At 38.4% G+C, this 26,895-nt stretch overlaps 1 protein-coding gene across 1 annotated transcript in view; it reads right to left on the bottom strand.

The window, feature by feature from the left end:
• Positions 1-8,620: 8,620 nt before the first annotated feature.
• LOC140152141 (uncharacterized) overlaps positions 8,621-26,895 on the bottom strand; it is a 44,184-nt gene continuing 25,909 nt past the window's right edge. Inside the window, exons 14-29 of the mRNA XM_072174439.1 lie at positions 26,219-26,458; positions 25,670-25,783; positions 25,334-25,447; positions 24,590-24,700; positions 24,058-24,195; positions 22,541-22,666; positions 20,923-21,234; positions 19,797-19,883; positions 19,103-19,417; positions 17,379-17,696; positions 16,868-16,942; positions 15,387-15,869; positions 14,572-14,658; positions 13,498-13,821; positions 10,754-10,923; positions 8,621-9,567 (exon numbers count right to left, since the gene is read on the bottom strand). Of these exons, the coding sequence (XP_072030540.1) occupies positions 9,310-9,567; positions 10,754-10,923; positions 13,498-13,821; positions 14,572-14,658; positions 15,387-15,869; positions 16,868-16,942; positions 17,379-17,696; positions 19,103-19,417; positions 19,797-19,883; positions 20,923-21,234; positions 22,541-22,666; positions 24,058-24,195; positions 24,590-24,700; positions 25,334-25,447; positions 25,670-25,783; positions 26,219-26,458 (3,272 nt within the window). The 3' untranslated portion in view covers positions 8,621-9,309. The remainder of the gene's footprint in view (positions 9,568-10,753; positions 10,924-13,497; positions 13,822-14,571; positions 14,659-15,386; positions 15,870-16,867; positions 16,943-17,378; positions 17,697-19,102; positions 19,418-19,796; positions 19,884-20,922; positions 21,235-22,540; positions 22,667-24,057; positions 24,196-24,589; positions 24,701-25,333; positions 25,448-25,669; positions 25,784-26,218; positions 26,459-26,895) is intronic.

Below are 26,895 nucleotides of genomic sequence, written 5' to 3'. Positions count from 1 at the left end.
AAAACATGGAAAGGAGCTAACATTATTTTACTTCACAAAAAGGAGGACAGAGACATCAAAAACTACCACACAATCAGCCTTCTTTCACGAAAATCATCCAAAGCAGATTGAAAGCTACGTTAGACCAAAATCAGCCTATAGAGGAAGCAGGTTGTAAGGGAAGATTCTCAACCACAGATCACCTACATGCAATAAATCAAACGAATACAAGCTCGATTTATGTCTTGGATTCATAAACTTCCAAAAGGCTTTTGACTCCACAGAGCATACGGATATGTTTGATGCACTGAGAAAGATCAGACTAAATGAAAGCTACATCTGCATCCTAGACAGGGGCGTAGCCAGCTTTCTTGGTCAGGGGGGGGGGGGCAAAATAAAATTTTGGGGGCACAGACGAAAAAAATTGCAGTTGCATCATACATACCGTACATAGAGACTGTATGTCTTCGAGCTTCTCGAAAAGGGCCTTATTGGGATGATGTGCGCGCGTAGCGTGAAAAAAATGGTATTTTACACTATTTTTCGACCATTATCCTGCTAAAAAAGGGCTTTATTGTTACAATGTGCGAGCGTAGCGCGGGAAAATTTGTATTTTACACCATTTTGGCCGTGACTTTTGGTAGAAAAGGGGCTCCTTGCCCTTTTTCCTTTCCTTTGCCCTCCTGATTTTCTCTTTCATATTTTGTCAGAGGGCACTTTTTCTTTAATTTTTTGTCAGGACTCTGCCCCCCTGCCCCCCCCGCTGGCTACGCTACTGATCCTAGAAGATATTATACACAGATGTCACCGCCAAAATACACATAGATGATGACGTTTCCAAGGAGGTGAGAATAGAGAGCGGACATAGGCAGAGAGACACATTGTCTCCAAGGATTTTCATAGCAGCACTGGATGAGGTTTCAAAAAGTCCATCCTATATAGAAGAAAAAGGAATTAACATCGACGGGAAGATGTTAACAGATCTTAGATTTGTAGACGATGTTGCCCTAACAGACCTTGAGAGTGGACACCAACACAGCTGAAGAGATCCTAATTCGTGTAAAGGCAGGACGGAGATGTTTTGGCATGCATAAAGAACTATTGACAGATAAAGGCACCACTGTCACTGAGGCGAAGAGTTTATGACCAGTGTGTACTAACAACTATGACCTTTGGTGCAGAGACTTGGACAACAACAAAAGAAATGGAACAGAAATTGGTAACAGCACCGAAAGCTATGGAAAGGAAAATGCTCCACCTCTCATTGCGTGATAGAGTCAGACATACAGGAAATCAGGAAAATAACATAAAGTCAAAGGTATATTGCAGAAGATTACAGAATGAAAATGGGGATGGGCATGTCACTTATCAAGAACTAAGGATAAAAGGTGGACGAATAGACTTACAGAATGGCAGCCAAGGACTGGAAGCCCCAATATTTTTCTTCCCCAGTTCCCCCCAGAAAAAGTCCGGGTGCCGCCACTGACGGGGATGTGTTTTCAGCGATTTTCGTATATCGATCACTGAATGGAGTCAACTGACTCTCAAAGTGTAGTAAACTAGCACTGACTCTCAAAAGAAGTCGTCTGACTGTCACAAGAGAGTCAGTTGACCGTGGAGTCAATAGACTCTACCTGTGGAGTCGTGGTGGTAGTTATTTGACACCGACTCTCTACCCGTGGAGTTAATTGACTCGACATTCAGAGTCATCGACACGGTACACACTGTGTACTACACAGTGTATTGCTGAGGTACTGCAGCTGTTTGCTGCTGTTTAGCATGCTGTATCATGTGTGGGTGTTTGGACTGTGTGATGTGGTACCTCATGCTGTGGGCTAACATGGTCTTGAGCTGGATTCCACAGTAGAATATTAACCTGGCGGTAAGGTAAAGCTAATAATGGTAATCTTAAATTTTTGTAACTGTGATGAATTGTTCACACCATTATGTTCGCCTCGCTGGGTAACTATCACTCACTATATAGAGTCTGGGTTACTCTAGGAGCAAAGTCCAACCACTGCACGACTCTATGTCTAAAATGACTCCATATTGGGAGTCAAATGACTCCTGTGTAGAGTTACCAAAGGTGACTCTTCAGCGGAGTCAACCAGTTATGACTCAACTCCTCAAAGGAGTCAGATTACTCAAAATATGGGGTCATTTTCGACATAGAGTCGCAGAATGGCCGGAGTCTGCTTTTAGAGTCCCCATGACCATGCTGACTCCAGTAAATGTGGGTGGGTAAGTCCAATGCTCCTAATTAGCCAAAAGTACCCGTAACAGCACTGTGATGTGGCCTGAGTAATTTTATTTGATTATTTATCTTTGTTTACAATTTACATTTATTCCATGTGAGATGGAACCCCCTCCACCTTGCAAGAGTTTGTGTGCAATATGTTAATTTTGGGAATCCCCCTTATTTTCATGTAAGGCGACGAAAAAAGAAAACCCTGTTCTACGGGCCCAACCGACCCAGATTTTGAAGAAATTGGGGAAAATACTTTCCCTGTACAAATGAATGCCGACCCAAATTTCGGAAATTTCAGGAACAATTTTTTTTTGTATTTTCTCAAATTGCAAATTATTTTTTAGGTCATTTCAAAAGCAAACAAAAAAAGCCGACCGACCGACCCTACTTGAAAGGTCCGTCCGCCCGTAGAACAGGGTTTCTTTTTTTCGTCGCCTAATCACAGTAACCATAGTCAAGACTAGTTATGGATTGGGTATTACCCTAAAAAGTGAGATGGATATGACATCATGTTGGAATTTCCCCAGTAAGTGATGTAATGTGAAAGGTTAATGTTACAATTAAGGCTTGGGAATTTCCAGATTGTGAAAGTAGTAATTGGCTGTTAATATAACGGTATTTTTGGTGCTTGGTATATAAGACCATGTAAACACGATTCTTCACAGTTTACAGTGTTGTTGGGGGCTTCTTAGTGTGCTTACTGTCCATATGCCTTCAAAGAAAGGAAATTTGCGAACCAAACATATCTAATGTAGTCAATGTACTACAATACAGTAAAATTGGAGAAGATCTAGAATTCGTCAAAGTGCGTGCCTCTTCCAAGAAAGCAAGTAAAGACTATCTACAGATTCTTCTGTCGACTTGCTGAACTATGGTTTAAAAACAACGCATCTGTCAATATTCGTAGATAAGGAGGCATGAGGCCTGTTTTACTGAAGAAATTGTGTGAAAGGTGGAAATGGTACCAATCTGAAGATAGTTAACTGCGCGAGGATTTATACAAAGGATATAAAGTCTTCAGTGTACTTCGCTGAACAATGATCTCAGCAGAGAGGAAACAGAATATATTAAATAAGAAAGAATGAACTGTTTACCAACCCAAAGTGTTACAATTAAACATGACAACAAATAAATACAAATCCCAACCGGCACACAACCCAACTTGAAAAATAAAGCAAGGGAATGTGCCGGCATGGGAATCGAACCCGCGACCTTCCGATCTCTAGACGGACGCCTTATCCATTATTTGTTGTCATGTTTAATTGTAACACTTTGGGTTGGTAAACAGTTCATTCTTTCTTATTTAATATTTTCTGTTTCCTCTCGTAGCGAGCAATCGTTCCCCATTGTGTTTATTTGTTCTTGTGCATGATGCGTATCCCCATTACCTACTTTACTTATATTATACTGGGGAAACGATTAAGCATCAGTAATGATCTCCTTCACTTGTGTGCTTGCGTAATATTTGTTTGTGTGTATTGTATACCTCGACTGCTTTACATTAGACCCAGTTTTAACCACCGTTTATCAGTGGGAGCTGGTAGCCTAATGGATAAGGCGTCCGTCTAAGATCGGAAGGTCGTGGGATCGATTCCCATGCCGGCACATTCCCTTGCTTTTTTTCAAGTTGGGTTGTGTGCGCCGGTTGGGATTTGTATTTATTTGTTGTCATGTTTAATTGTAACACTTTGGGTTGGTAAACAGTTCATTCTTTCTTATTCTGTTTCCTCTCGTAGCGAGCAATCGTTCCCCATTGTGTTTATTTGTTCTTGTGCAGGATGCGTATCCCCATTACCTACTTTACTTATATTATACTGGGGAAACGATTAAGCATCAGTAATGATATCCTTCACTTGTGTGCTTGCGTAATATTTGTTTGTGTGTATTGTATACCTCGACTGCTTTACATTAGACCCAGTTTTAACCACCGTTTATCAGTGGGAGCTGGTAGCCTAATGGATAAGGCGTCCGTCTAGAGATCGGAAGGTCGTGGGTTCGATTCCCATGCCGACACATTCCCTTGCCTTTTTTTCAAGTTGGGTTGTGTGCCGGTTGGGATTTGTATTTATTTGTTGTCATGTTTAATTGTAACACTTTGGGTTGGTAAACAGTTCATTCTTTCTTATTTAATATATTCTGTTTCCTCTCGTAGCGAGCAATCGTTCACCACTGTGTTTATTTGTTCTTGTGCAGGATGCGTATCCCCATTACCTACTTTACTTATATTATACTGGGGAAACGATTAAACATCAGTAATGATCTCCTTCACTTGTGTGCTTGCGTAATATTTGTTTGTGTGTATTGTATACCTCGACTGCTTTACATTAGACCCAGTTTTAACCACCTTTTATCAGTGGGAGCTGGTAGCCTAATGGATAAGGCGTCCGTCTAGAGATCGGAAGGTCGTGGGTTCGATTCCCATGCCGGCACATTCCCTTGCTTTTTTTTTTCAAGTTGGGTTGTGTGCCGGTTGGGATTTGTATTTATTTGTTGTCATGTTTAATTGTAACACTTTGGGTTGGTAAACAGTTCATTCTTTCTTATTTAATATATTCTGTTTCCTCTCGTAGCGAGCAATCGTTCCCCATTGTGTTTATTTGTTCTTGTGCAGGATGCGTATCCCCATTACCTACTTTACTTATATTATACTGGGGAAACGATTAAGCATCAGTAATGATCTCCTTCACTTGTGTGCTTGCGTAATATTTGTTTGTGTGTATTGTATACCTCGACTGCTTTACATTAGACCCAGTTTTAACCACCGTTTATCAGTGGGAGCTGGTAGCCTAATGGATAAGGCGTCCGTCTAGAGATCGGAAGGTCGTGGGTTCGATTCCCATGCCGGCACATTCCCTTGCTTTTTTTCAAGTTGGGTTGTGTGCCGGTTGGGATTTGTATTTATTTGTTGTCATGTTTAATTATAACACTTTGGGTTGGTAAACAGTTCATTCTTTCTTATTTAATATATTCTGTTTCCTCTCGTAGCGAGCAAAATGTTCCCCATTGTGTTTATTTGTTCTTGTGCAGGATGCGTATCCCCATTACCTACTTTACTTATATTATACTGGGGAAACGATTAAGCATCAGTAATGATCTCCTTCACTTGTGTGCTTGCTCCAGTGGGAGCTGGTAGCCTAATGGATAAGGCGTCCGTCTAGAGATCGGAAGGTCGTGGGTTCGATTCCCATGCCGGCACATTCCCTTGCTTTTTTTTCAAGTTGGGTTGTGTGCCGGTTGGGATTTGTATTTATTTGTTGTCATGTTTAATTGTAACACTTTGGGTTGGTAAACAGTTCATTCTTTCTTATTTAATATATTCTGTTTCCTCTCGTAGCGAGCAATCGTTCCCCATTGTGTTTATTTGTTCTTGTGCAGGATGCGTATCCCCATTACCTACTTTACTTATATTATACTGGGGAAACGATTAAGCATCAGTAATGATCTCCTTCACTTGTGTGCTTGCGTAATATTTGTTTGTGTGTATTGTATACCTCGACTGCTTTACATTAGACCCAGTTTTAACCACCGTTTATCAGTGGGAGCTGGTAGCCTAATGGATAAGGCGTCCGTCTAGAGATCGGAAGGTCGTGGGTTCGATTCCCATGCCGGCACATTCCCTTGCTTTTTTTTTTCAAGTTGGGTTGTGTGCCGGTTGGGATTTGTATTTATTTGTTGTCATGTTTAATTGTAACACTTTGGGTTGGTAAACAGTTCATTCTTTCTGAGATATAGTCACTTATTGTACTTTGTGCACTTAACTCTGTATCTTTTTAATCAAATATCCTACAGAGTCGTGCAATGTGTCAAACTTTTCCGCTGGTCATAAGGAACAAAAAAAGTCAGCGGTCGCATATCTGTAGGATCATTGGTTAATGAGATATAGTCACTTATTGTACTTTGTGCACTTAATCCTTTATCTTTTTAATTAAATATCCTACAGAGTCGTGCAATGTGTCAAACTTTTCCTCTGGTCATAAGGAACAAAAAAGTCAGTGGTCGCATATCTGTATGATCATTGGTAAATGAGATATAGTCATTTTTTCTACTTTGTGCACTTAACCCTCTATCTTTTTAACCAAATACCCTAGAGAGTCATGCGATATGTTGAACTTTTCCTCCGGTCGTAAGGAACAAAAAGGTCAGTGGTCGCATATCTGTAGGATCACTTTTTGTACTTTGTGCACTTTACCCTCTATCCTTTTAACCAAATATCCTAAAGAGTCGTGGAACACGGTGCGAGGTTCATATTGGTGCGCATGCACCAAATATGTATCTTGTTTAATCAGTAATGCAGACGATGCGGTGGCGTCCTTCATTTCTATGCAGCAACAGCCAATATTGATATTGATAATGTGGATTGCCCACAAAACGCCCTCATTTTTTTCGAATTTCTACGATGATTTTATCTAATGGCCTACTTAAATGCCCTACTTAAATGCCCTATGGAAGACTTAAGCCTGAAATGCTTTCACTGCAGCGAAATTTAAGATGCTTTCAATAAAATCATGGATTCCGGGTTTTATTCGATAATTCCCGCATTCGCTTTCTTTCTTACCTCATTATATTGGCTTGGATTAGAATAATCAGAAAACCTTTGGCAAAAAATTAAAAAACAAATTTAACCTGTATAATTTGAATAATTACTAAGAAAAAATCTTTCAAGCACTAAGCCTCAATCAATTCTACGAAGGAGCTATTTTTTTCCACTTTATACACCATTGTTATGTCTTATCTAATATACTCTTACACTACAATGATCTTAATGAGTTACCAAGTGTATATACTATTATGATTGATGCTTTATATTATTTTATGTTATTTCATATTATTTTGCATCTTTAAACCTGAAATGATAAAAATTTGATTGTTCCATTTTTGTCCATTCCCCTGTGGTTCATACATGGGGTCGAATGTCACAGTGGGGCCAAAACTTAAAAGCAGTCCCATCATGTATATCAAATTGTTCCTGTCATCACAGGGAATTAAAAAAAGTCAATTGCTATATTGTTCTATGATGATTAGTTCAGGAGTTATAAGGTTGAACAGAAACATTGGTAGAATAAGAAAGTACTTAAGTCCTCATGCTACTGAACAAATTGTTCACAGTTTTGTAACCTCCCGGCTTGATATGGGCAACTCCCTCTTGTTTGGCCTTCCTCAAGATCAGATTGCACGTCTACAGCGTATTCAGAACACTGCTGCGCGCTTGGTCACTTTAACTAGAAAGAGATCTCACATCACTCCAGTTTTAAGAGAGTTACATTGGCTGCCGGTTGGTTACAGAATTGTTTACAAACTGTTGCTCATTGTTTATAAATCACTAAATGATCTTGCACCAGAATATATCAAATGTCTCCTCCAACCATATAACCCTCCTCGTATGCTCCGTTCTGGTGACAAATCGCTTCTCTGCGAACCCCGTTCAAAACATTCATGGGGGGATAGGGCTTTTTCAATTGCTTCACCACGTCTCTGGAATACTCTGCCAACCCACATTAAACTAAGTACATCTTTAACACAGTTTAAAAGTTCTTTAAAAACTCACTTAATGAATGAAGCATTTTACTGATGTGCATCACCATATTTTGTTCACCTATTGATTGTTGTTCATGTGTAGATTAAGCTGTAATGTAAATTAATTTTTATTTTGTAGTTAAGTTAATCTATGTATCGCGCCTTGAGCGCCATTGATTTGGTGGAGATGTGCGCATTAGAAATTCACATTATTATTATTATTATTATAGGTCAAATGTGACAAATTTCATACACAGAGGTCAAATTACATAAAATGTCTGATACATATACTTAATTTACAATTTCATATCATCTTTTATTGCCTTCTCCCATTTCAGAGTTCATGTATCCAAAGTCTAATAGAAATGTGTACAAGTATAACATTTGACCCATGATTTCATCCGATTCTGAGGTCGTACATTTTTATTTTCCTATTTGGTTTTCCCAGAGGAGTAAGATAAAACAACCTTCGATTGAATCAGTGCATTTTGAAAATTTGCCTTCTGTGTATGAGATACTTGACATTTGACCTTATTTACTCTATAACTCCTGAACTAAGCACCCTAGTGCAATATGACGATTGACTGTTTTATATTTCTAGCAATGAGTGGAACAATCTGAGGTACATTAGCGCAAAAAAAAGCAGTATGATAGAACAAATTTTTAATTTAGACCCAATCATGTCCTTCGACCCTCGTGGCATGGGAAGCACAGGGGGCATAGAAAAAATTGGAAACAATTCTAGTGTAATCCTTTGAGGTGTAAGGATGCCAAAAACATTGGTTCCACTAATGTAGGAAAGCTAGATGCTAACTCAAAAATTACCCCCATATCGCAATGTACTATTAGGCAAATTGTTGTGTTGCTCTCAACCGTCCTACCCTAAATCCTGAAAAATCAGGGTCGCAATTTTTTTTTTTTTTTTGAATGATGATTTTTACAGATTTGTTCAAAAAACTCAATGTTTTTCACTTAAAATTAATATTTTATTGTAAGACTAGACTTTAATTGTTGTCTAACAGGTATCCAGAAGTCAAAATTGACAAATGTCCCCTAATTGAACAAGCATTATTTAATATTTGAGGGGATTTTTAAAAACTGAAGGTTTAAAAAAAAAAATAAATAAAAAAAAAATAATCCGACCGTCCTACCCACATTTCCCATTTTTCCACTTGAGGGCAACACAACAATATTGTTTTTTGGCCTTATGCAAATTAACAATTTTACACACCATACGCTTTCTCATTATCATTTGTTAAACAATTAATAATATATATATAATTATGTAATATAATAGTTCAATATTCATTCCTTTGTTATCATCTTTTACTTATATACTACAATGTGTTTTTTTTTTACTTATACTTATGCATCTTCCGGAAACGGCTTTATCAGTTTAACAATTCACATCTTTGATGTACCTGTACTTCATTATCATTGCTTTTTCATTTGTTTCTTTCTTGTTGCTAAGTAAGTATTTACCATTTAACAATGGACATTTTTCAATATTATTACCTGTAGAAGCTAAAATATTCCCAATTTTAGGGCATGCTTGTCTTAGCAATGCTTTAAGGATTTTTAACTTTGTTATAACATGTGATTATCGTTTGCAAAACAAACTTCTTCGATAAAAAACACATATCATCGTACCAATGGCCACTAGTTCCATTGACCTTTATACAGTCTTCTCCTGCGTTTGAAAACGGAGTAAAGTCATCAGGCAGGCCCCGAGGCTGGCCCACTCCCCATTTTTCAAAGTTTCTTGAAGTGCCATCTGACCAGCGGTAGTCTCCTTCAATGTTTCTATCATTCAGTCCAATCCAAAACTGAAAAAAAAAAAGATATCACTCATATCAACCAATCAATCCATAAAAGAATGAATCAATCAATCAATCAATCAATCAATCAATCAATCAATCAATCAATCAATCAATCAATCAATCAATCAATTATATTCTATTGTGATCTCAGTTGAAATATTCCGATGCTTTGTATTTTTTCACAGGAAAATAATCCTTGGACTATTCTGCCACAAATGTAGATTGGCTTGTTCGACTTCTCTGGTCATGAATATTGCACTGCAAGAACTTCTTTTGTATACTTTGATTAAGGTAACTTCAAATCTGATAAAAGTGCGATCACACAATCATGTAACAAACTGAAATGAAAACCGAAACTGCTCTCTACAAGTTTTAAGTTTCTAACAAAGGGTACAGACAAAGGTATCGATAATAACGTCAGTCAAGAGCTTAGATAGGACAATAGGAAACCACGTGACCAAAACCATAGACCGTGAAGACATGGACGGTCATCTGCACTATATTCTTTGAAGCTATGATCGTCTCGCCTGAACACAAAGACAAGATAGTCTTCAAACCTGCCATCGAATCGATTTACCGTACAAAAGGTCAATAACTCAACTCTCGTCAACTCAATTGCATTATCAGTCGCAAACTAATGGAATGTTGTGCTCTGAGCATCCGTGCAAGCATGACGTTGAGACCAATGCTTTTATAACGCAAAGTGAAACTCATTCAATGCCAAAGTAACAGGTAGTGTTAGATAAATCGAAACGGTGAATATATGTATTTATTTAATTAACTTGAAACTGCAGCAAATAAGCGTTTTTTACCGTTTCATTTCTTGTAACTATACGGTCTATGCCAAAACCAATCCTGAAACATGAAACGACCGATTGGAATTTGCGAGTTACGCATAATATCTTCTTTTTCTTAGAGCATCAGACGCTTGCTGTGACACTGGTGTTCATGACGTGTCCGAATTTTCAACTTGGACTTCATGAACACATGACACTTTAACCAAATATATAAACACCTCGGACGCGTCACAACACTTGCGTTTGGACATGTTGGAGGCCTTCAAAAGCTAGTGTTCTTATAAAACTGGCAAAAAGCTTAACTGAAAATGCTACATTGTAGACAAATAATTTTGTCCGAGAAATATTATTAGTCATTCTGCATTTATGTAATATGAGTAAATATGCTCACGTACATGGTCGGAACCAACCATTGAAGTAATGAAGTCGTTTTCGTCGCTGGAGTGAATACTGGTAAGGTGAGCATCGTTACTTCGACAATGATTGTGTGCACTTTGCCAAGATCTAGCCGTCGTGTAGGCTTTGTAGCAGTATGAACCATGCAAACTCCAGCTACTCGAGCAACCTGGAATGAGAATCAGTATTTTAAATATCACGTACACCAAAGCCTTTTTAAGATTAAAAAAAAGTAACTACCTCCTTAATGAATGACCATTATTCCACAAAGGATCGTCGTATGCCAAATTTGTAAAAAGGCATTTGAAGCAGAATTTATTGCTGCGCATTATGACACCTCATTTGTTTCAATAGTCCAAATATCGCAGCGTACGTTAAATGAAAGTAACCCAAGATTTGAAAATTGCAGCAAAATCCTATTACGTTGTACATGTTGTATTCAGTATTCATGAAGGATATGTTTTTGGCTCTCATTGGATTATTTTTGTTTCGTGAATTTGGAGAGAGTCATACATGTGATAATTAATAAATATTCAGTGGTTCTTTTAATATTTAACGTCATTGTTCGTTTAATTCCACATTGAAATATGACAACTTCAATATTTTCTGTGAGCAACAAGGTCACAAGAAGTGGAAGACCAAGATGAGTTACATCTGTTTGCAACACCAGCCAATCAGACAATTTTGAATCTAACTTTACTCATGACCACTGAAAGGACAACTTGTAATTGTAGGCCATTTAAGGATACGATACAAGATTTACCGACAAGTGACTCATTTCGGAATGCAATCATGCATTATGAAAAAGAAAATAGTTTTGTTGGGACTCGAACCAGCGATCCGAAACCTCGTTGTTTATGAGTCCAGGTCTTTACCGCTAGGCCACGGAGGCAGTTACACGCAGAAGTATAATAATAAAACAAAAATCTCATAACGCTATGTTTAGCCTTTTGTTTATATAAAAATAACCCATTTTGGATTGGCCGTTCCACGTATAAATAGCACGAAATTTGGAGAAGGTCTCAAACAAATAATGAAGACACTGATAACGATGATGAAATTGCATATGTCGGGAAATATCTACGTTGCAATGTTTCGTGTTGGTTTTCGGAATTTTATTTGACTTCATATCAAATCAATGTGTAAGCGCTCCTTAGCAAAGTCATAGTTCATCGAATTTGCAACCGTATGACAAAACGTTTTGCACAAGATTTGCAATTTAAAAGGAATTGGCCATTGCCCATTCTAATGTAGCTAGTATATGGCCAATATAAGTGTACTCTTTCATTTAATGACATACATTTTGAACCATATTGTAAGGAACCCGGGGGGCACTCCCACTTTGGAGGTGACGCGTATGTAGGGCTGTTAAGACCCCCTTTTCAGCGTCGCTGTCACCCGAAGACCCCCTATTTTTCAATTTGATCTGTCACCCAAAGACCCAGATTCTGAATGTAAATACGCAGTACGCAACTTCAAGCAAGGGGTGACACTAAATTCATGGTTGTTCTATTAGCAACGCAAAATCTATGAAAAATTCAGCTGGTTTACTAGCTAGAAAGTGAGGCCAGTTATCGATCCGTTATAGCTCGTTATGAATAATTCATGTTCGACCCCTTGGATCATGTTGATTGAGTTTGGCAAATAACAACGTTGTTAGTTTTGCGAACTTTGCCTGTTCAATGAGAGTATAGCGCGCCCCCAATACATCTGGGCACAAACCAGGCGAAAACGATCCAGTTTAATGAAATGGCGGACGGGTATTCCCATCAGGCACCAGTGATATGTTTTTTCAAAGAAAGTCTACTAATTTGATAGGAAATGACATTTTGCAATAGGAAAGTCAAAATTAGGACTTGCTGTCAATAATATGAAGGAAATATGTGACAGAGGCATAAGGTGTGAAATACAAGTAGTATTTATAAGTTATAATAACCTTTGATACCCGACCTGACCTTCCATCATGGCGCCTTATTCGTCTTATGTATTTCTATTATGCTCTCAAGTAAAATAAAATACCAATCTGCACTGAGCAGACAATGTTACTTGGCTCCCAGCATGAATTATTAATTTTATACGGAGATACTCCAAATATTTACGGTAAATCTGAATAGTGGTCATATGTTGACATATCATGTGTTCGGGAAATCACGTGGCAACATTTTAAGATTTCAGGCTTGTTTACTAGTTAATTGCCATTTGTACTCTTTATTATTTATCTTTGTTAATTAACATATATATATTTTAAATGCTGATAAATCGTGGTTGGCTGCCCATGATATCTGTTAAATTCAATGTTTTATGAATATAATTCTACCACGCAGAGGGGGTCACGCAGCATAATTTCACATCACCTGACTTAGCTAGATTTCGAAGCTCTGCTCTTCAAATTCATGTAAATTTCAAAGTTTATACATTTAATATATTTAATATGACACTAATTGTTTGTTATAACCAACTGGTACACGAAATATACTAGCTTATTACCTATACAGCAAGGTGATTATCAGCCTTCACTCAGCAAATTGACATGCCCGGCATATGCAGCCATTCTCCGTCTGGATAACATGACTGTCGCCCTCAATACGTCTGGGCACAAATTTAAATACGCTATTTACATATCAATGCGGCCTCATGCTAATTAAAGCTGCCCCATCCAGGAGTTCATCTATGCTTCAAGGGTATCTCCTTGACTATAAAGTTTGTTGAATGCGTCATGATCTTTGACATGAGATGTGCTTACCATCATGATCATTCACACATATAACACCAGCATCTTCTGAGTGATCGCAGTTGTGCACTCCCCATCCATTGTGCCTACATTCTAACAAATTGTCTTCTGATCCTAAGCACTCGACATTATCCAGCCATATCTGCCCAGTTCCCTGTCCAAATTGAGCCTGCGTAACTGCACGTGCATCACCGTATGGGAGTCCAAGAAGACGGCATATCACTGTTGCGTCGTTTGTACCCCACGAATCATCACATACTGTACCCCACTCATTATCATGGAACACCTCAACACGGCCTTGGTTGGGGTCACTGCTGCCAGCTAGACGAAATGATTCTGGAAGGCGCAAATTAAGACACATTTTAGGTCGTCCGAAGGAGAGACTTTATGGCAACAGGAGTCGGGGTGTGCGTGTCAGTATTGGGGTAGGAGGGGTTGACTTGTTATACTTCGAGGAGCAACTTTAATCTGATGCACAATTTCAATGATATTTCAAACTTGATCAAAGCATTTATAAATTAAATCCCCCTGTGTAACTTTTGACCTTAATAACTCAACGCATCAGTTTCAAAATTCTTCTGTATATCTACAAGTCTCTCAATAATCTTGCTCCGAAATACATCTCCAACAAACTGACTCCTTATATTCTTCAAAGGACTCTCAGATCAAGTAATGACACCACGCGTCTCCTGGCTGATAGATCCATCAGTGTCGCCGGTGATCGTCATTTCCCTGTAGCTGGTGTTAAGCGCTGGAACTCATTACCAACAGAAATCAGGCTTTCGCCATCGGTCACTCTTTTCAAACAAAGATTCAAAAAACTGTTTTATTCTGACTGTTTTCTTTTTTCATCACTGGGTTTCTTCTGTATTTGATTTTTATTGTAAGCGCAACGATGCTTTCTTTGCGAATTGCGCCCTAAGCACTTTGTAGTAGTAGTAGTAGTAATTTGCAGGGTGCCTTCTTGTAGGCATCCGGCAGATTCTGAATCTAAATTTCACGTACGCAAATTCACAATTATACTGAATCTCCTTGACTATAAAGGTTGTTGAATGCATCATGATCTTTGACATGAGATGTGCTTACCTAATGGTGGTAGTGTGACTTCTGTTGTACTTGGGTAATCATTGTCGGTGGTAAATGCCATTTCGGTTGTAATGCTGCTAGTACTATCTACATCATAAAATTAAAGCATAACTGATACATGCATATTAATATTGTTTATAGAATTAAAACACATCACAAACATGGCAAATGCATTATGGTTGGCCGTATATGGCATAACGTGCAGATAGCTACGCGCAGCTTATTTAAAGCTCCGTGCAGCCGTTTAAACCACATTACAATATTATAATGGGACGCTTTTTGGCTGGCGTGCGCACATAGAGCGAAATCCGCGCATACAAAACACACGGACATGGCGAACTTGCGAAGTACGCGAAATAGGCGTCTACGATTTACGTTCATAAAATGACATTTGGATTGATTGGGTACAAAAAATCACAAGCTACCCACAACGTGAGGCTAATCTCTGAGCTATCATGGCTATGGTTGTTTAACCCTAACACCCAACCCTGCTTTTTGCTATCGGAAGTTAAAGAAGAAATGAAAAAGGAGAAAAAATGAACAAAGAAGTCACTTAGCGCCCTCGGATTCGAACCTTCGACCCCACCCCTTATGCCAAGCACACGATCACCGACCGGCAGCCCCCCGGGCAGCGATTCCGTGAGCGTATAGCACTTAGGGTGATAGCTTCATTGCAGACCCTGGAATTCACACATGCGCAGTGGTTTTTATCGTGGTATTTTGTGGTATTTATGGGCGTTTGGGTTAGGCCTAATATACACTGAATAAACTGAAAATGAGATCATCTTATCATAGTACACATGCAATATGCTCACCTAAGTGTAGATCTGATATCCTGGCTGAAAGTGTAACTTCTCCTGTACTCGGGCCACTGTTGGTGGTAAATATGTCTCCTGTTATTAAAGTGGAAGGATCCGCCATCAATTTGTGGCGATTAAGGCCTGTAGATGTTGTGGAAAAGAGTTGTAGATATGGTTGATCAGCTCCAACAGCTACTCCAATAACATCACCAATTTGCACTGATATTTGTTCATCATTTGGTACGACATAAAGAGACGCTTGCATTGCGTTAACATGTGATGTGGGGATATCATTTATGCCAACAATTGTCCATCTGTTTGGGTTTCCCCCAGAATCTGGTCGGAATACCATTGCCCGAAATGTAGCCGACTGGTCTGCCCAAAACTCCCAACTTGATACAACTCCAATACATTCTATTGCATGACTAGCCATTATAAACACTATTCCGCTTCTAAGGCTGAGCTGTTCATCTCGGATTTCTGGTCCAACAGCACACGCTGTATAAAATTAAATCATAACCGATACATGTAGTTTTAATAATCATTCTCGATTCCTATATAAAAGTGTTAAATTAGTTTAATAGAGTTCTGTCAATTAAAACACATCATAAACATAACCAATGCACGTAAATTATATTTCAAGCAACGAAGCTCGGATTTGTGGAAGGGAAAACTTTGGTTTTTGGATACAGCAATTTGTACCGTAGACCTATTCTATTACTTTTATAAGGCATGAGGTTTAAAATTAATTATAGTAAGTGATTACTCACCAAGAATTTAGCATGTTTGATTGCGGGTCAGTGGTGTGCGCAAAAGGATGGATCACGCCCCTATTGGTCAATCGGGGGAAGTTTTGGTCGGGAAAATTGAAAATTTGGTCGGTCGAGGACATGATGAAAGTCGGGTTTGGACGAAATATGAAACGGGTCTTTCGTTTGAAGTTTTGAAAATAAAACACGAAATCCAAAAGAATACATCGATACTTCCTACATTTAAGACCTACAACCTAAGTACAACTGGATCCCGGGATGTGCCGTTTAAACACGGATTTATGTTTTGAAGAAAATGGTTCTTAATTTAGGTATATTTTGAAATACATGCTTTAACGCTTCACACGTGCAAAGCACAATTTACTAATTTTAAACTTAAATCCTGTTTTTTTCGCCAATCATCTCGGAAATCGGTAAAAATATGGCACCATTATTATGTTTTGATAAATCCAAGTGTGTGAAAATATTGGATCCAAAACATAATAATGATAAAATTGGACGCGTTACGCCCAATATTTATTGGTCTCGCTAGGAGTCGACTACGTCTCGTCCAATATTTTTAAAACTCCTTATAATCCTAAAATAACCCTTAGAAGCGGATAAGGGCTCTGCAGCTCGAGCCGCACACACAATAATTCAAATCCTCCTGCATCCAACCAAATTGACTATAATGATCACAAAATGAGAGTATGAATGCATACGTAATACACACGATATAATGCTTACCTGTAACTGCTGATGCACCCAGGTATTCATTATGTGTGGTAAATGCCATTTGGCTTGTAATGCTGCTAATACTTCCTACAGTATGAAATTAAAGGATAACCGATACATATAAATTCTAATTTTAACTTTCGTTAACCATAGCCTAAGAATTTTCATAGAATTTATTTTAGATTTAAAGTACATCATAATTGGACAACATTTTGTAGTGTACAATATTACTTTTATGCCGCACTATTTCACATGGAATCAATAACGAACTTACGAAAATGACCAGGCAGAAAGCTGAATCTTGGTCAGCGAACCTCGACAGGAATTGCTTTATTCCGTGTGGAGGTAACTTGTTTTTTGACCAAGATTCTGATCGCTGAAACATGTGAAATGACCAGCGTCCATTACATTCCACAGGTTATCTTGGCTATTTCCACATCTTTAAAATCATCAACAACTGATATAAGGGATATGGATAGGGGTATTATAGTTTTAGGTCTTCTATTTAGTTGATGACACCTACCATTCAAACATATAACACCAGCGTCTTCTGAGTGAACGCAGTTTTCCACTCCCCATCCATTATGACTACATGCTAACAAATTGTCTTCTGATCCTAAGCACTGGACATCATCCAGCCATATCTGCCCAGTTCCTTGTCCAAAATGAGCCTGCGTAACAGCACGTGCATCACCGTATGGGAGTCCAAGATGACGGCATATCACTATTGCGTCGTTTGTACCCCACAAATCATCACATACTGTACCCCACTCATTATCATGGAACACCTCAACACGGCCTTGGTTGGGGTTACTGCTACCAACTAGACGAAAAATGGGTTCTGGAAGGCAAAAGGTGACATTTTAGGTCGTCCGAAGGAGAGACTTTATTAATTGGGTGTGTGTCAGTATCGGAAGCAGAAGGGGTTGCTTGTGATGCTTCGAGGAGCAACTTCAATCTGATGCACAATCTCAAACCCCTATCTCGCATTCGGAAATAAACAAGCTTTTTAATTCATCTGCAAGTGCAATTTAAAAATGAACATGAGGCAGCCATCACGTATACGATTTTCCTGCACTCACACGACGTCCTGTTTTCATACATCCAAGGAATAACTTTTGAACGATTTCGATTAATGGATACAAGTAAGTGATCAGTAGTATGCCCCGGAGTATGCCATATTCATGGATTCAGAACAACCGTTCTCAAACTTTAACAGGGTACTTCGGTTATATTTATAAATGCGCCTTTATAAATACGCACGTGACCACCTCCGCGCTGCCACAACAGTTTGTAGGCAGTACGTCTCGAAATGACCTTCTACATAGCGGGTGGTCTTCCTATACATTTGAATGCAAAGGCGGAACAACATGAGACTACTGTGCAGCAAAATTGTCTATTTTGTTGAAATTTGTGATTATATTGTAAACATTTCCGTCGTTGAATATTTTTTCCGTCGTCAAATACTTTTAAAATGTTGTTTTCGATATACAAATTCGGAATCCCCATGTGTAATAATTTTGCTATTCAATTGATACTTAAATTTGATGATATTTATCTACAGAGTTCCTATCCTTTTCTGTATAGTGATCAATGCATGAGGATTTGGTCACGCTTGCTAGTCTTGGTGTGTCATGCCCGTGAGTCACGTGCGTAATTTTTTTTAATAAAAGCGCATTTATAAATATAACCGAAGTACACTGTTTAATAGGGGTCGGGATCAGGACACATAAATAATTAATTATTAATTCATAATTAATTTCACCGACCTAGAGTAGTATGTTTTGACCCCTGCATGGTTTAGAAACCGACAGGTAACGCCTTTGTGTTCATCGTCCAACACTTCTTTTGATTGTTCTCCTGTCTGTTTCTTGACAGCTTTGTGTATTAGGTGTGAGGGATAGCCATTCTTGTTCAACGCTTTTTCAATGTGTTTGAGTTCATCGGTTCGATGTTCTTTCGATGTTCTCATTTCTGTAGACAAGTGGGAGTCTTCAGTGAACGGCTCTTTTCAGAGCAACCAAACCTTCAACTTTAGCAGATAGGCGAGATCTGCTTGTTCTCTATTGATAAGGGGCAGTCTTCAGTGAACGGATCTTTTCAGAGCCATCAGTAGCAAGGGGCAGCCTACATGTCTCATTCTTAGCTACTTTGTCCTGAAGAGGTAAGAGCTACTCCTGACGAAAACACTTCCCGTCGTAAAAGCCTATCCCACAATTTGTAGGTCTTTTATTTGATGACACCTACCATTCAAACACATAGCACCAGCATCTTCTGAGTGACCACAGTTGTGCACTCCCCACTCATTGTGCCTACATCCTAACAAATTGTCTTCTGATCCTAAGCACTCGACATTATCCAGCCATATCTGCCCAATTCCCTGTCCAAATTGAGCCTGCGGAACAGCATGTGCATCACCGTATAGGAATCCAAGATGACGGCATACCACTGTTGCGTCGTTTGTATCCCACGAATCATCACATACTGTACCCCACTCATTATCATGGAACACCTCAACACGCCCTTGGTTGGGGTCACTGCTGCCAACTAGACGAATTGATCCTGGAAGGCACACATTAAAACACATTTTAAAGAGACATTATGACAGCGAGAATCGGAGGTGTCAGTTTATCGGGGTGGGGGGGGGGGAAAGAGTTGAATTGAAACTTTAATCGCATGGTGCACAATCTCAAACCCGAATGCTCATTCGGATAAACATCTTTGTGTTCATCTGCAAGTGCAATTTCAAATGTAAACATGAGGCAACCATTACGCATACGATTTTCCTGTTGTAATGCTGCACACACGAAGTCGAAAAATAATTCAAATCCCCCCTGCATTCCGCCAAATTGACTATAATGGTTTTGAATGCACCATAATCTTACACAACTGAAAATGAGAAGAATGCATACGTAAAAAATGTACATGAGATTATGCTTACCTAGGGGTGATTGTGTAACTTCAGATGTACTCAGGTAATCGTTGTCGGTGGTAAATGCTATTTCGGGTGTAATGCTGCTAGTACTATCTACAGCATAAAATTAAAGCATAACCGATACATATGAAAATCATACTTTGAACTTTTGGTAACAGTTGCCTAAAATTGTTCAAAGAATTTATTTTAGATTTAAAGCAAATCATAAACATGGCCAATACACGCAATTTATATATCCAGCAACTAAGTTCCGATTTATAAAAGGTTAACTTCGGTTTATTGGACAACATTTTGTACTGTACAATATTACTTTTATGACGCACGAAGCTTGACCCTAACCGCCCACAAAACTTTGCTTCCTCAAGAGTCACGTCAGTGCGTGGTCCAGTGCATGTGGTATTAAATCGCGCGTGTCGATTCAAATAACTGGCGCGTTTACACGCGCAATCAAGGGCGGTACATTTGTACACACGCGAAGTAACTCCGACAAAGTACTGACGTCACTCTCTAGGGGATTTCAAAGGGACACGGCTGGCTAACATTCATAGTTTGCAAAGACAAAAAGACATTCATCCAGGGCTTAATATTTGTGCATACAAGCAAAATCATATACAATTGTACATTGTACAAGATAGAAACTTGTTTAAAGACAAGAAGAAGACATTATTAGCACATAACGATGGGATTAATGTTCATATATTTGATTGGTTTTGTACAACATGAGCCAGTCGACAATAAACATGGATGAAGTGAGATTGTTTTTACATTTGAAACTATCCGCACATTTCCCTCCATTTTGGCAAGGTTTAGCACTTTAATATATCCGTTAATAATTAAACGTGTCCGAACTAGTCGCATGATTTTTCACTATTTCACATGGAATCAATAACGAACTTACGAAAATGATCAGGCAGAAAGCTGAATCTTGGTCAGCGATCCAGTTAGGAATTGCTTTATTCCGTGTGGAGGTAACTTGATTTTTGACCAAGATTCTGATCACTGCAATGACCAGTGTCCATTACTTCCATAGGTTACCTTGATTACATCATTTCTATTTTTACATCTTTGAAATCATGAACAACCGAAAAAAGGGGATATTATAGTTGCCGGTCTTCTATTTGATAGCACCTACCACATATAACACCCGCATCTTCTGAGTGAACGCAGTCTTCCACTCCCCATCCATTGTGACTACATTCTAACAAATTGTCTTCTGATCCTGAGCACTGGACATCATCCAGCCATATCTGTCCAGTTCCCTGTCCAAAATAAGCATGTGTAACTGCTTGTGCATCACCGTATGGGAATCCAAGAAGACGGCATATCACTGTTGCGTCGTTTGCATCCCACGAATCATCACATACTGTACCCCACTCATTATCATGGAACACCTCAACACGGCCTTGGTTGGGATTACTATTGCCAACCAGACGAAAAATGGGTTCTGTAAGGCAAAAGTTACATTTTCGGTCGTTCGAAGGAGAGACTTTATCGCAGCAGGAGTTGGGGTGCATGTGTGTCAGTATCGGAGGCAGAAGGGTTGCTTATGAAACTTCGTGGAGCAATTTCAAACTGATGCACAATATGACCAGGACCGGGTTTACCATTGGGCCAGATGGGCCCGGGCCACAGGGCCCCCAATATGTGGGCCCCCCAAAATTGCCCTGTGTATGTTCTTTTTAGCCTAAAAACACTATGTTTTGGACTAAAATATAGTAATAGTACAACATTTTGCGCGCTTCGGTCGCACTGGCCCTTTTCATAGCAAAATTCAGCTTCATTTTGGGCTGAAATAGTCTGAAATTGCACATTTGTTCACGCAAATGTCCTAGTAAAATCGGAACAAAATATGCTTGTCACCCTCTAAATTATGATGCTTTCGCCGCCTCGTAATCGGAAATAAACAAGTTTTGAATTCATCTGCAAGTGCAATTTAAAAATTTAACACGAGGCAGCCATTACGCATACGACTTTCTTGCACTCACACGACGACCTGTTTTCATACATCCAAGAAATAACTTTTGAATAATTTCGAGATCAGTAGCATGTGTCCAACACAACCGTTCTTAAATTTTAGTAGGGTGTCGGAGTCGGAACACATAATACAACATTTGAGGCTTCCACACTTCATATTTATGAGACTTTTATGTACATAATACAAATTTTTGTATGCATCATAATCATTTGTAAAGACGAATAATTATTTTTATACTATTTTTATTCAATTTGGAGCATTCTGAAAATTTGACACGACATTTGTACGGTAACAAGACTGATGAGGCATGGGTGCTCTAAGTATAAGCGTCAAAAAGTTTTGCTTTGTTTGTTTGTTTGAATGAGCCATAAGCGATGCATCATGATGGAGATGATTGATTATGAATAAGTTTATTGTCCCCAAAAGGCACACCCATAGCTCTTACCTAGGCTCCCTTCTCCACTCACCTATATTACCTTGTCTTCCCCTATTCCTTCTCCTCCCTCCCGTGTCGCCAGTTTCTTCTCCTTTGCTTCTCTCCCTACACTCGATATCTCCTGCTTTATACAAGTTATAAGTTTCTAACAAAGGATACAGACGAAGGTATCGGTAATGACGTCAGTCAAGAGCTTAGGCAGGATAATAGGAAACCACGTGACCAAAACTAAAAACAATCCTGCAGCTCATAGCATGAAACGACTGAATAGCTCCGAATGTTGTTATGCCCGTGTCTGTTGCAAAAACGATGCCCTTGAATTTCAATGTGGAAACTTACCAAAACAAGATTGCTCATCCGAGTTGTCGCCACAATCGTTGTCTCCGTCACATTTCCACCATCTGGGTATGCAGCGGCCATTGGGACAAATAAATCCATCGCATGATGTACCTGTTGTTGGACCAGCTGTAGTTAAGATCGGGAGATTTGTGATAATTAAATGAATTACTATATTATGTACTTGGTCACACATAAATGGAAGTTGTAATACGGTCCCAGTACAATCAACCTGTTATCCAACCTCAAACTTCCCAACAATAATTTTTCAAGGCCAGCACACAACCTTATGTTATTACAGTTATGTATATATACCGAAAATACCTTCAGAGAGCTTAAGGGATCTAGAATGAGCGTTTATGGCGTTTCGACAGTATTTTTTGTGGGACATGAGAGCACCTCAGACGTATCGAATTGCATTCTGAATACAAAGCATGTCTTTCTGATATCAAATAATTTTCATTTTTTGAAATTCACGATATAATACAAATTTTATGACAAATTATTAAAATTTGATATTTGTCAAATTTTTGATATATAACAGTCCTCGAAATAAATTTTATAAATCTAATGATATATTCTTAAAGTGTATGTAGCTAGGAGGAAAAGCCGATGATCAATTGAAAATGTTGACCTTTTATATTGAAGTTATAGATTTTTTTCCAAAAAGACATTTTTTTTTTGGTGTTTTGGGAAAAAAATCCATATCTTCAATACGAAAGGTCACAATTTTCAATTGATCGTCGGCTTTTCATCCCACCTACATACACTTTAAGTATAAATCATCAGATTTATAAAGTTTACTTCAAGTACTGTTAAATATCAAAAATATCAATTTTAATGATTTGCCATAAAATGTGTATTACATTGCGAATTTCAAAAATCAAAATTATTTGATATCAGAAGGACATTCTTCGTATTCAGAATGCAATTCGATATGTCTGATGTGCTCTAATGTCCCACAATAAATACTGTCCAAACGTTCATACCCCTTCCCTTAAAGAAATCAGAATTTTCGCGGGGTTCGCTTAAGAAGCCTCCACCCCACGTCTCGCGGTAAAATCCCAATCCCAAACCCCCCGGGACGAATTTGCCTATTCTAACATTTTAATACATCGTCAATAAAAGTGGACTGCAATTGAAGTGGACTGAAGTGAAAGAGCAATTAGTTGGATGTAATTTAGAAGTTGACAGTCTATGCAGAAAGATTGGGATAGATGGTAGTACTTCATTATATGAGATATGATATCTGTTCTTTAGTTAGCATTGGGTTAGATCATTTACTTTCCTTATTGTTTTAATAATGCGGTTATAATAACAATGGTTTCCATAAGTTACCCATACTCATTAAACAATAATAGCAGCTTTAAAAAATAGGATATATTCCATTTCAAAATTGGACTGGTAGTCATATTTGGACTCATCCATAGGGACTGCTTATCAAATGCCTAAACATAACGATAGGAAATACATCAATTTAAGGCAATGTTGTTGTGCAAAATATAACCTTGAACACTTACCAAAACAAGATTGCTCATCCGAGTAGTCACCACAATCGTTGTCTCCATCACATTCCCAACTTCTGGGTATGCAGCGGCCATTAAGACAAAGAAATCCACCACATGACGCTTCTGTTGGACCAGCTTCTGTGCCCGCACCTGTAGTTAAGATCGGTGAGATTAATGACAAAGTCTACAAAGACGACAGAGCAGACTAAACGAGCGGACAAATCCAAATACCATACCACGCTCAATCGAATTTGATATCTCATTGTACTTTAATTAGCGTTTGGTTAGATATTATACTTCCCTTATTGCTTTTGAAAATGAGGTTATATAATAACAATGGTTTCCACAATAGGAGTTTTAACAAATAGGAGATATTTCATTTCAAAATAGGGCTGGTAGACAAATTTGGACTCATCCATATAGGATCTGCCCATCAAATGTCTAAACATAAGGATAGGAAATACACCGAAGTCAATGTTGTTGTACGCGTTTCTGTTGCAAAATTATCACCTTGAATGTCAAGGTGTAATTTCCGTAAACTTACCAAAACAAGATTGCTCATCCGAGTAGTCACCACAATCGTTGTCTCCGTCACATTCCCAACTTCTGGGTATGCAGCGGCCATTAAGACAAAGAAATCCATCGCATGACGTATCTGTTGAAAGTTAAAGCAGCGAAAAATTAAATTAAAAGTTTAAGAAAATAAAAGCAGCGCCTAAATTTGTTAGGGCTCGCTCATTCAAGAATTTCAATGATAAAGAATTTGTTGATTCATGATCAGTTAAATGTATGAATTGGGAAAATGTAACAAAATTGATCTGATGTTGATTATTATTACTATTTGTTCGAATTATTTTTGCACTTTGTAGTGCATTTTTTGCACCCCATTTTAAAAGCTGTGGTGCACTTTCACCTGATGCAAAGCAATTTGAAGTGCAGTCTCAAAAAAAATATCAAAATAAATTTACAATTTTGTAGGACACTTACGTTCAACATAGGCCTAAATAGAAAGCCTATGAAATTTAGCACAGGCGGAGTAACAAAGCATGATGATATAGTGTTATGTTTAATTTTGTAGTTATAAATTCATCATGTAGGAAGCTAAATGGTCACTAATGACACCCATTGTCTAGACCTACGATACATTCACTTGAATCGTGACGTCATTCCAGTCGCTCATTCCATAATTCAACTTTTCAAGGTACATGTACTACATTATTATACACACAGGAACAATTCAGCGTGCCAACGGAATAAAACTGGTTTTGCATGAAATACAAATACCTACTATGTTGGCAATTAACTCCTGTCCATCCTGCCTCACATATGCATTCATATCCATTGTCCTGATCTTCACATCGTCCTCCATTTAAACATGGCCGGCTAAGACATTCATATACGTCTAGGTTATGTATTACAAACAAACAAACAAACAAACAAAACCCACAAGAGGTCACATTATTAAAATATAAGCTAGTTACATTATACTGGTGCTGGAGTATTTTGTTGTTCACGGGTTTACATGATAGATAAAGTATCAGCGGATTAGATTAAAATGTTAGCACACATAACCAAGTTCTCTTTAAATAAAGCCTTTTTTCGACTTGTTGCAAATTTCACTTACTTCTTTCACAATTTTCTCCAGTCCATCCATTTTCACAAATACAAATATACTGATTCAGTCCATCATAACAACTACCACCATTTTGGCAAGGATCCGAAATGCATTCATTAATATCTGAAACAAAAGCATAAATTAATATCATTAAAGCCATGTTGTAACATAGTCCATAAAATAGATTTGTATTAATTTTCTTTTCCACAAAATGCTGTTAACTGGTGTACCAGAACGTAATTCAAATCTGCAAGAATGGGTGTGGGTGTGTGTTTGTCCATTGAAAGGCTGTCAATTTGCATCCAAACCTTTCACAAAATCACACGGAATATATGGGAAGTGCAATAAACTATATTTGGTTGAAATCGGTTAAGAACTGGTTCATAAATGGAAATGGAAAAATAACCTTTTAAATATATATCTGATTTTAGAACATTGCAGATCATATTATGTTCACAGTATTCCTGATATATTTTGATCTGCCCTTTTTAAATAATGAAATCAATATTGCTCTGATATCTTAGGGCGATAATAACAAAACACCACAAGAGCCTGTACCTGGACACGAAATTCCTTCATCACTGCCATCAGAACAGTCTTCGAAACCATCACACACCCATGTACTGTGGACGCAACCACCATTAATACATTGGAACTCATAGTCTAAATTGCAAACACACCCGGATGTTTCAAGTTCGTCACTATTGTCATCACAGTCAGTTATGTAATCACAACGGTAGTTATCAGGGATACATGTAACACCATCAGCACAAGCAAATTCATCTTCGTCACAGGAAACTATTTTAAATAGCATCAGAAAATAATGAAGATACTAATATTATTGAATGGGGTGCACAAAAGAGACAAATTGTGGAAACTGACTTTTATCAACGTTGCCGCTCCTGAACTATTGCACAGAATACGATTTTCAACAACTGGAACAAAGGGCTCAACACTGGTTTTCAGAGTCATGCCTCTGTAACGCGCCGCTGAGCGGCGCGCTACCCGGGTGAGAGCCACTTGCAGAAAATGCAAGCAGCACTGACACTGTTCAGCGACAGCAGCATGACACCACGATACCAGCATTAGCGTAAAGGTTGGAACGGAGATATGCGACAGATTCGGATGATCGAAATATCCGGGCGAAATATTGAAGCTCATAAGTTTAGCTATGGGTAAATTGTCAAACACCCAAAAAAATAAAGTTTTCTCCAAATATCTGCAAATAGTGATAA

This window comes from Amphiura filiformis, chromosome 5 (genome assembly GCF_039555335.1).
Source record: "Amphiura filiformis chromosome 5, Afil_fr2py, whole genome shotgun sequence".
Lineage (NCBI taxonomy): Eukaryota > Metazoa > Echinodermata > Ophiuroidea > Amphilepidida > Amphiuridae > Amphiura > Amphiura filiformis.
Note: the sequence above shows the minus strand (reverse complement) of the source record. Positions and strands in the feature narration are given on the sequence as shown.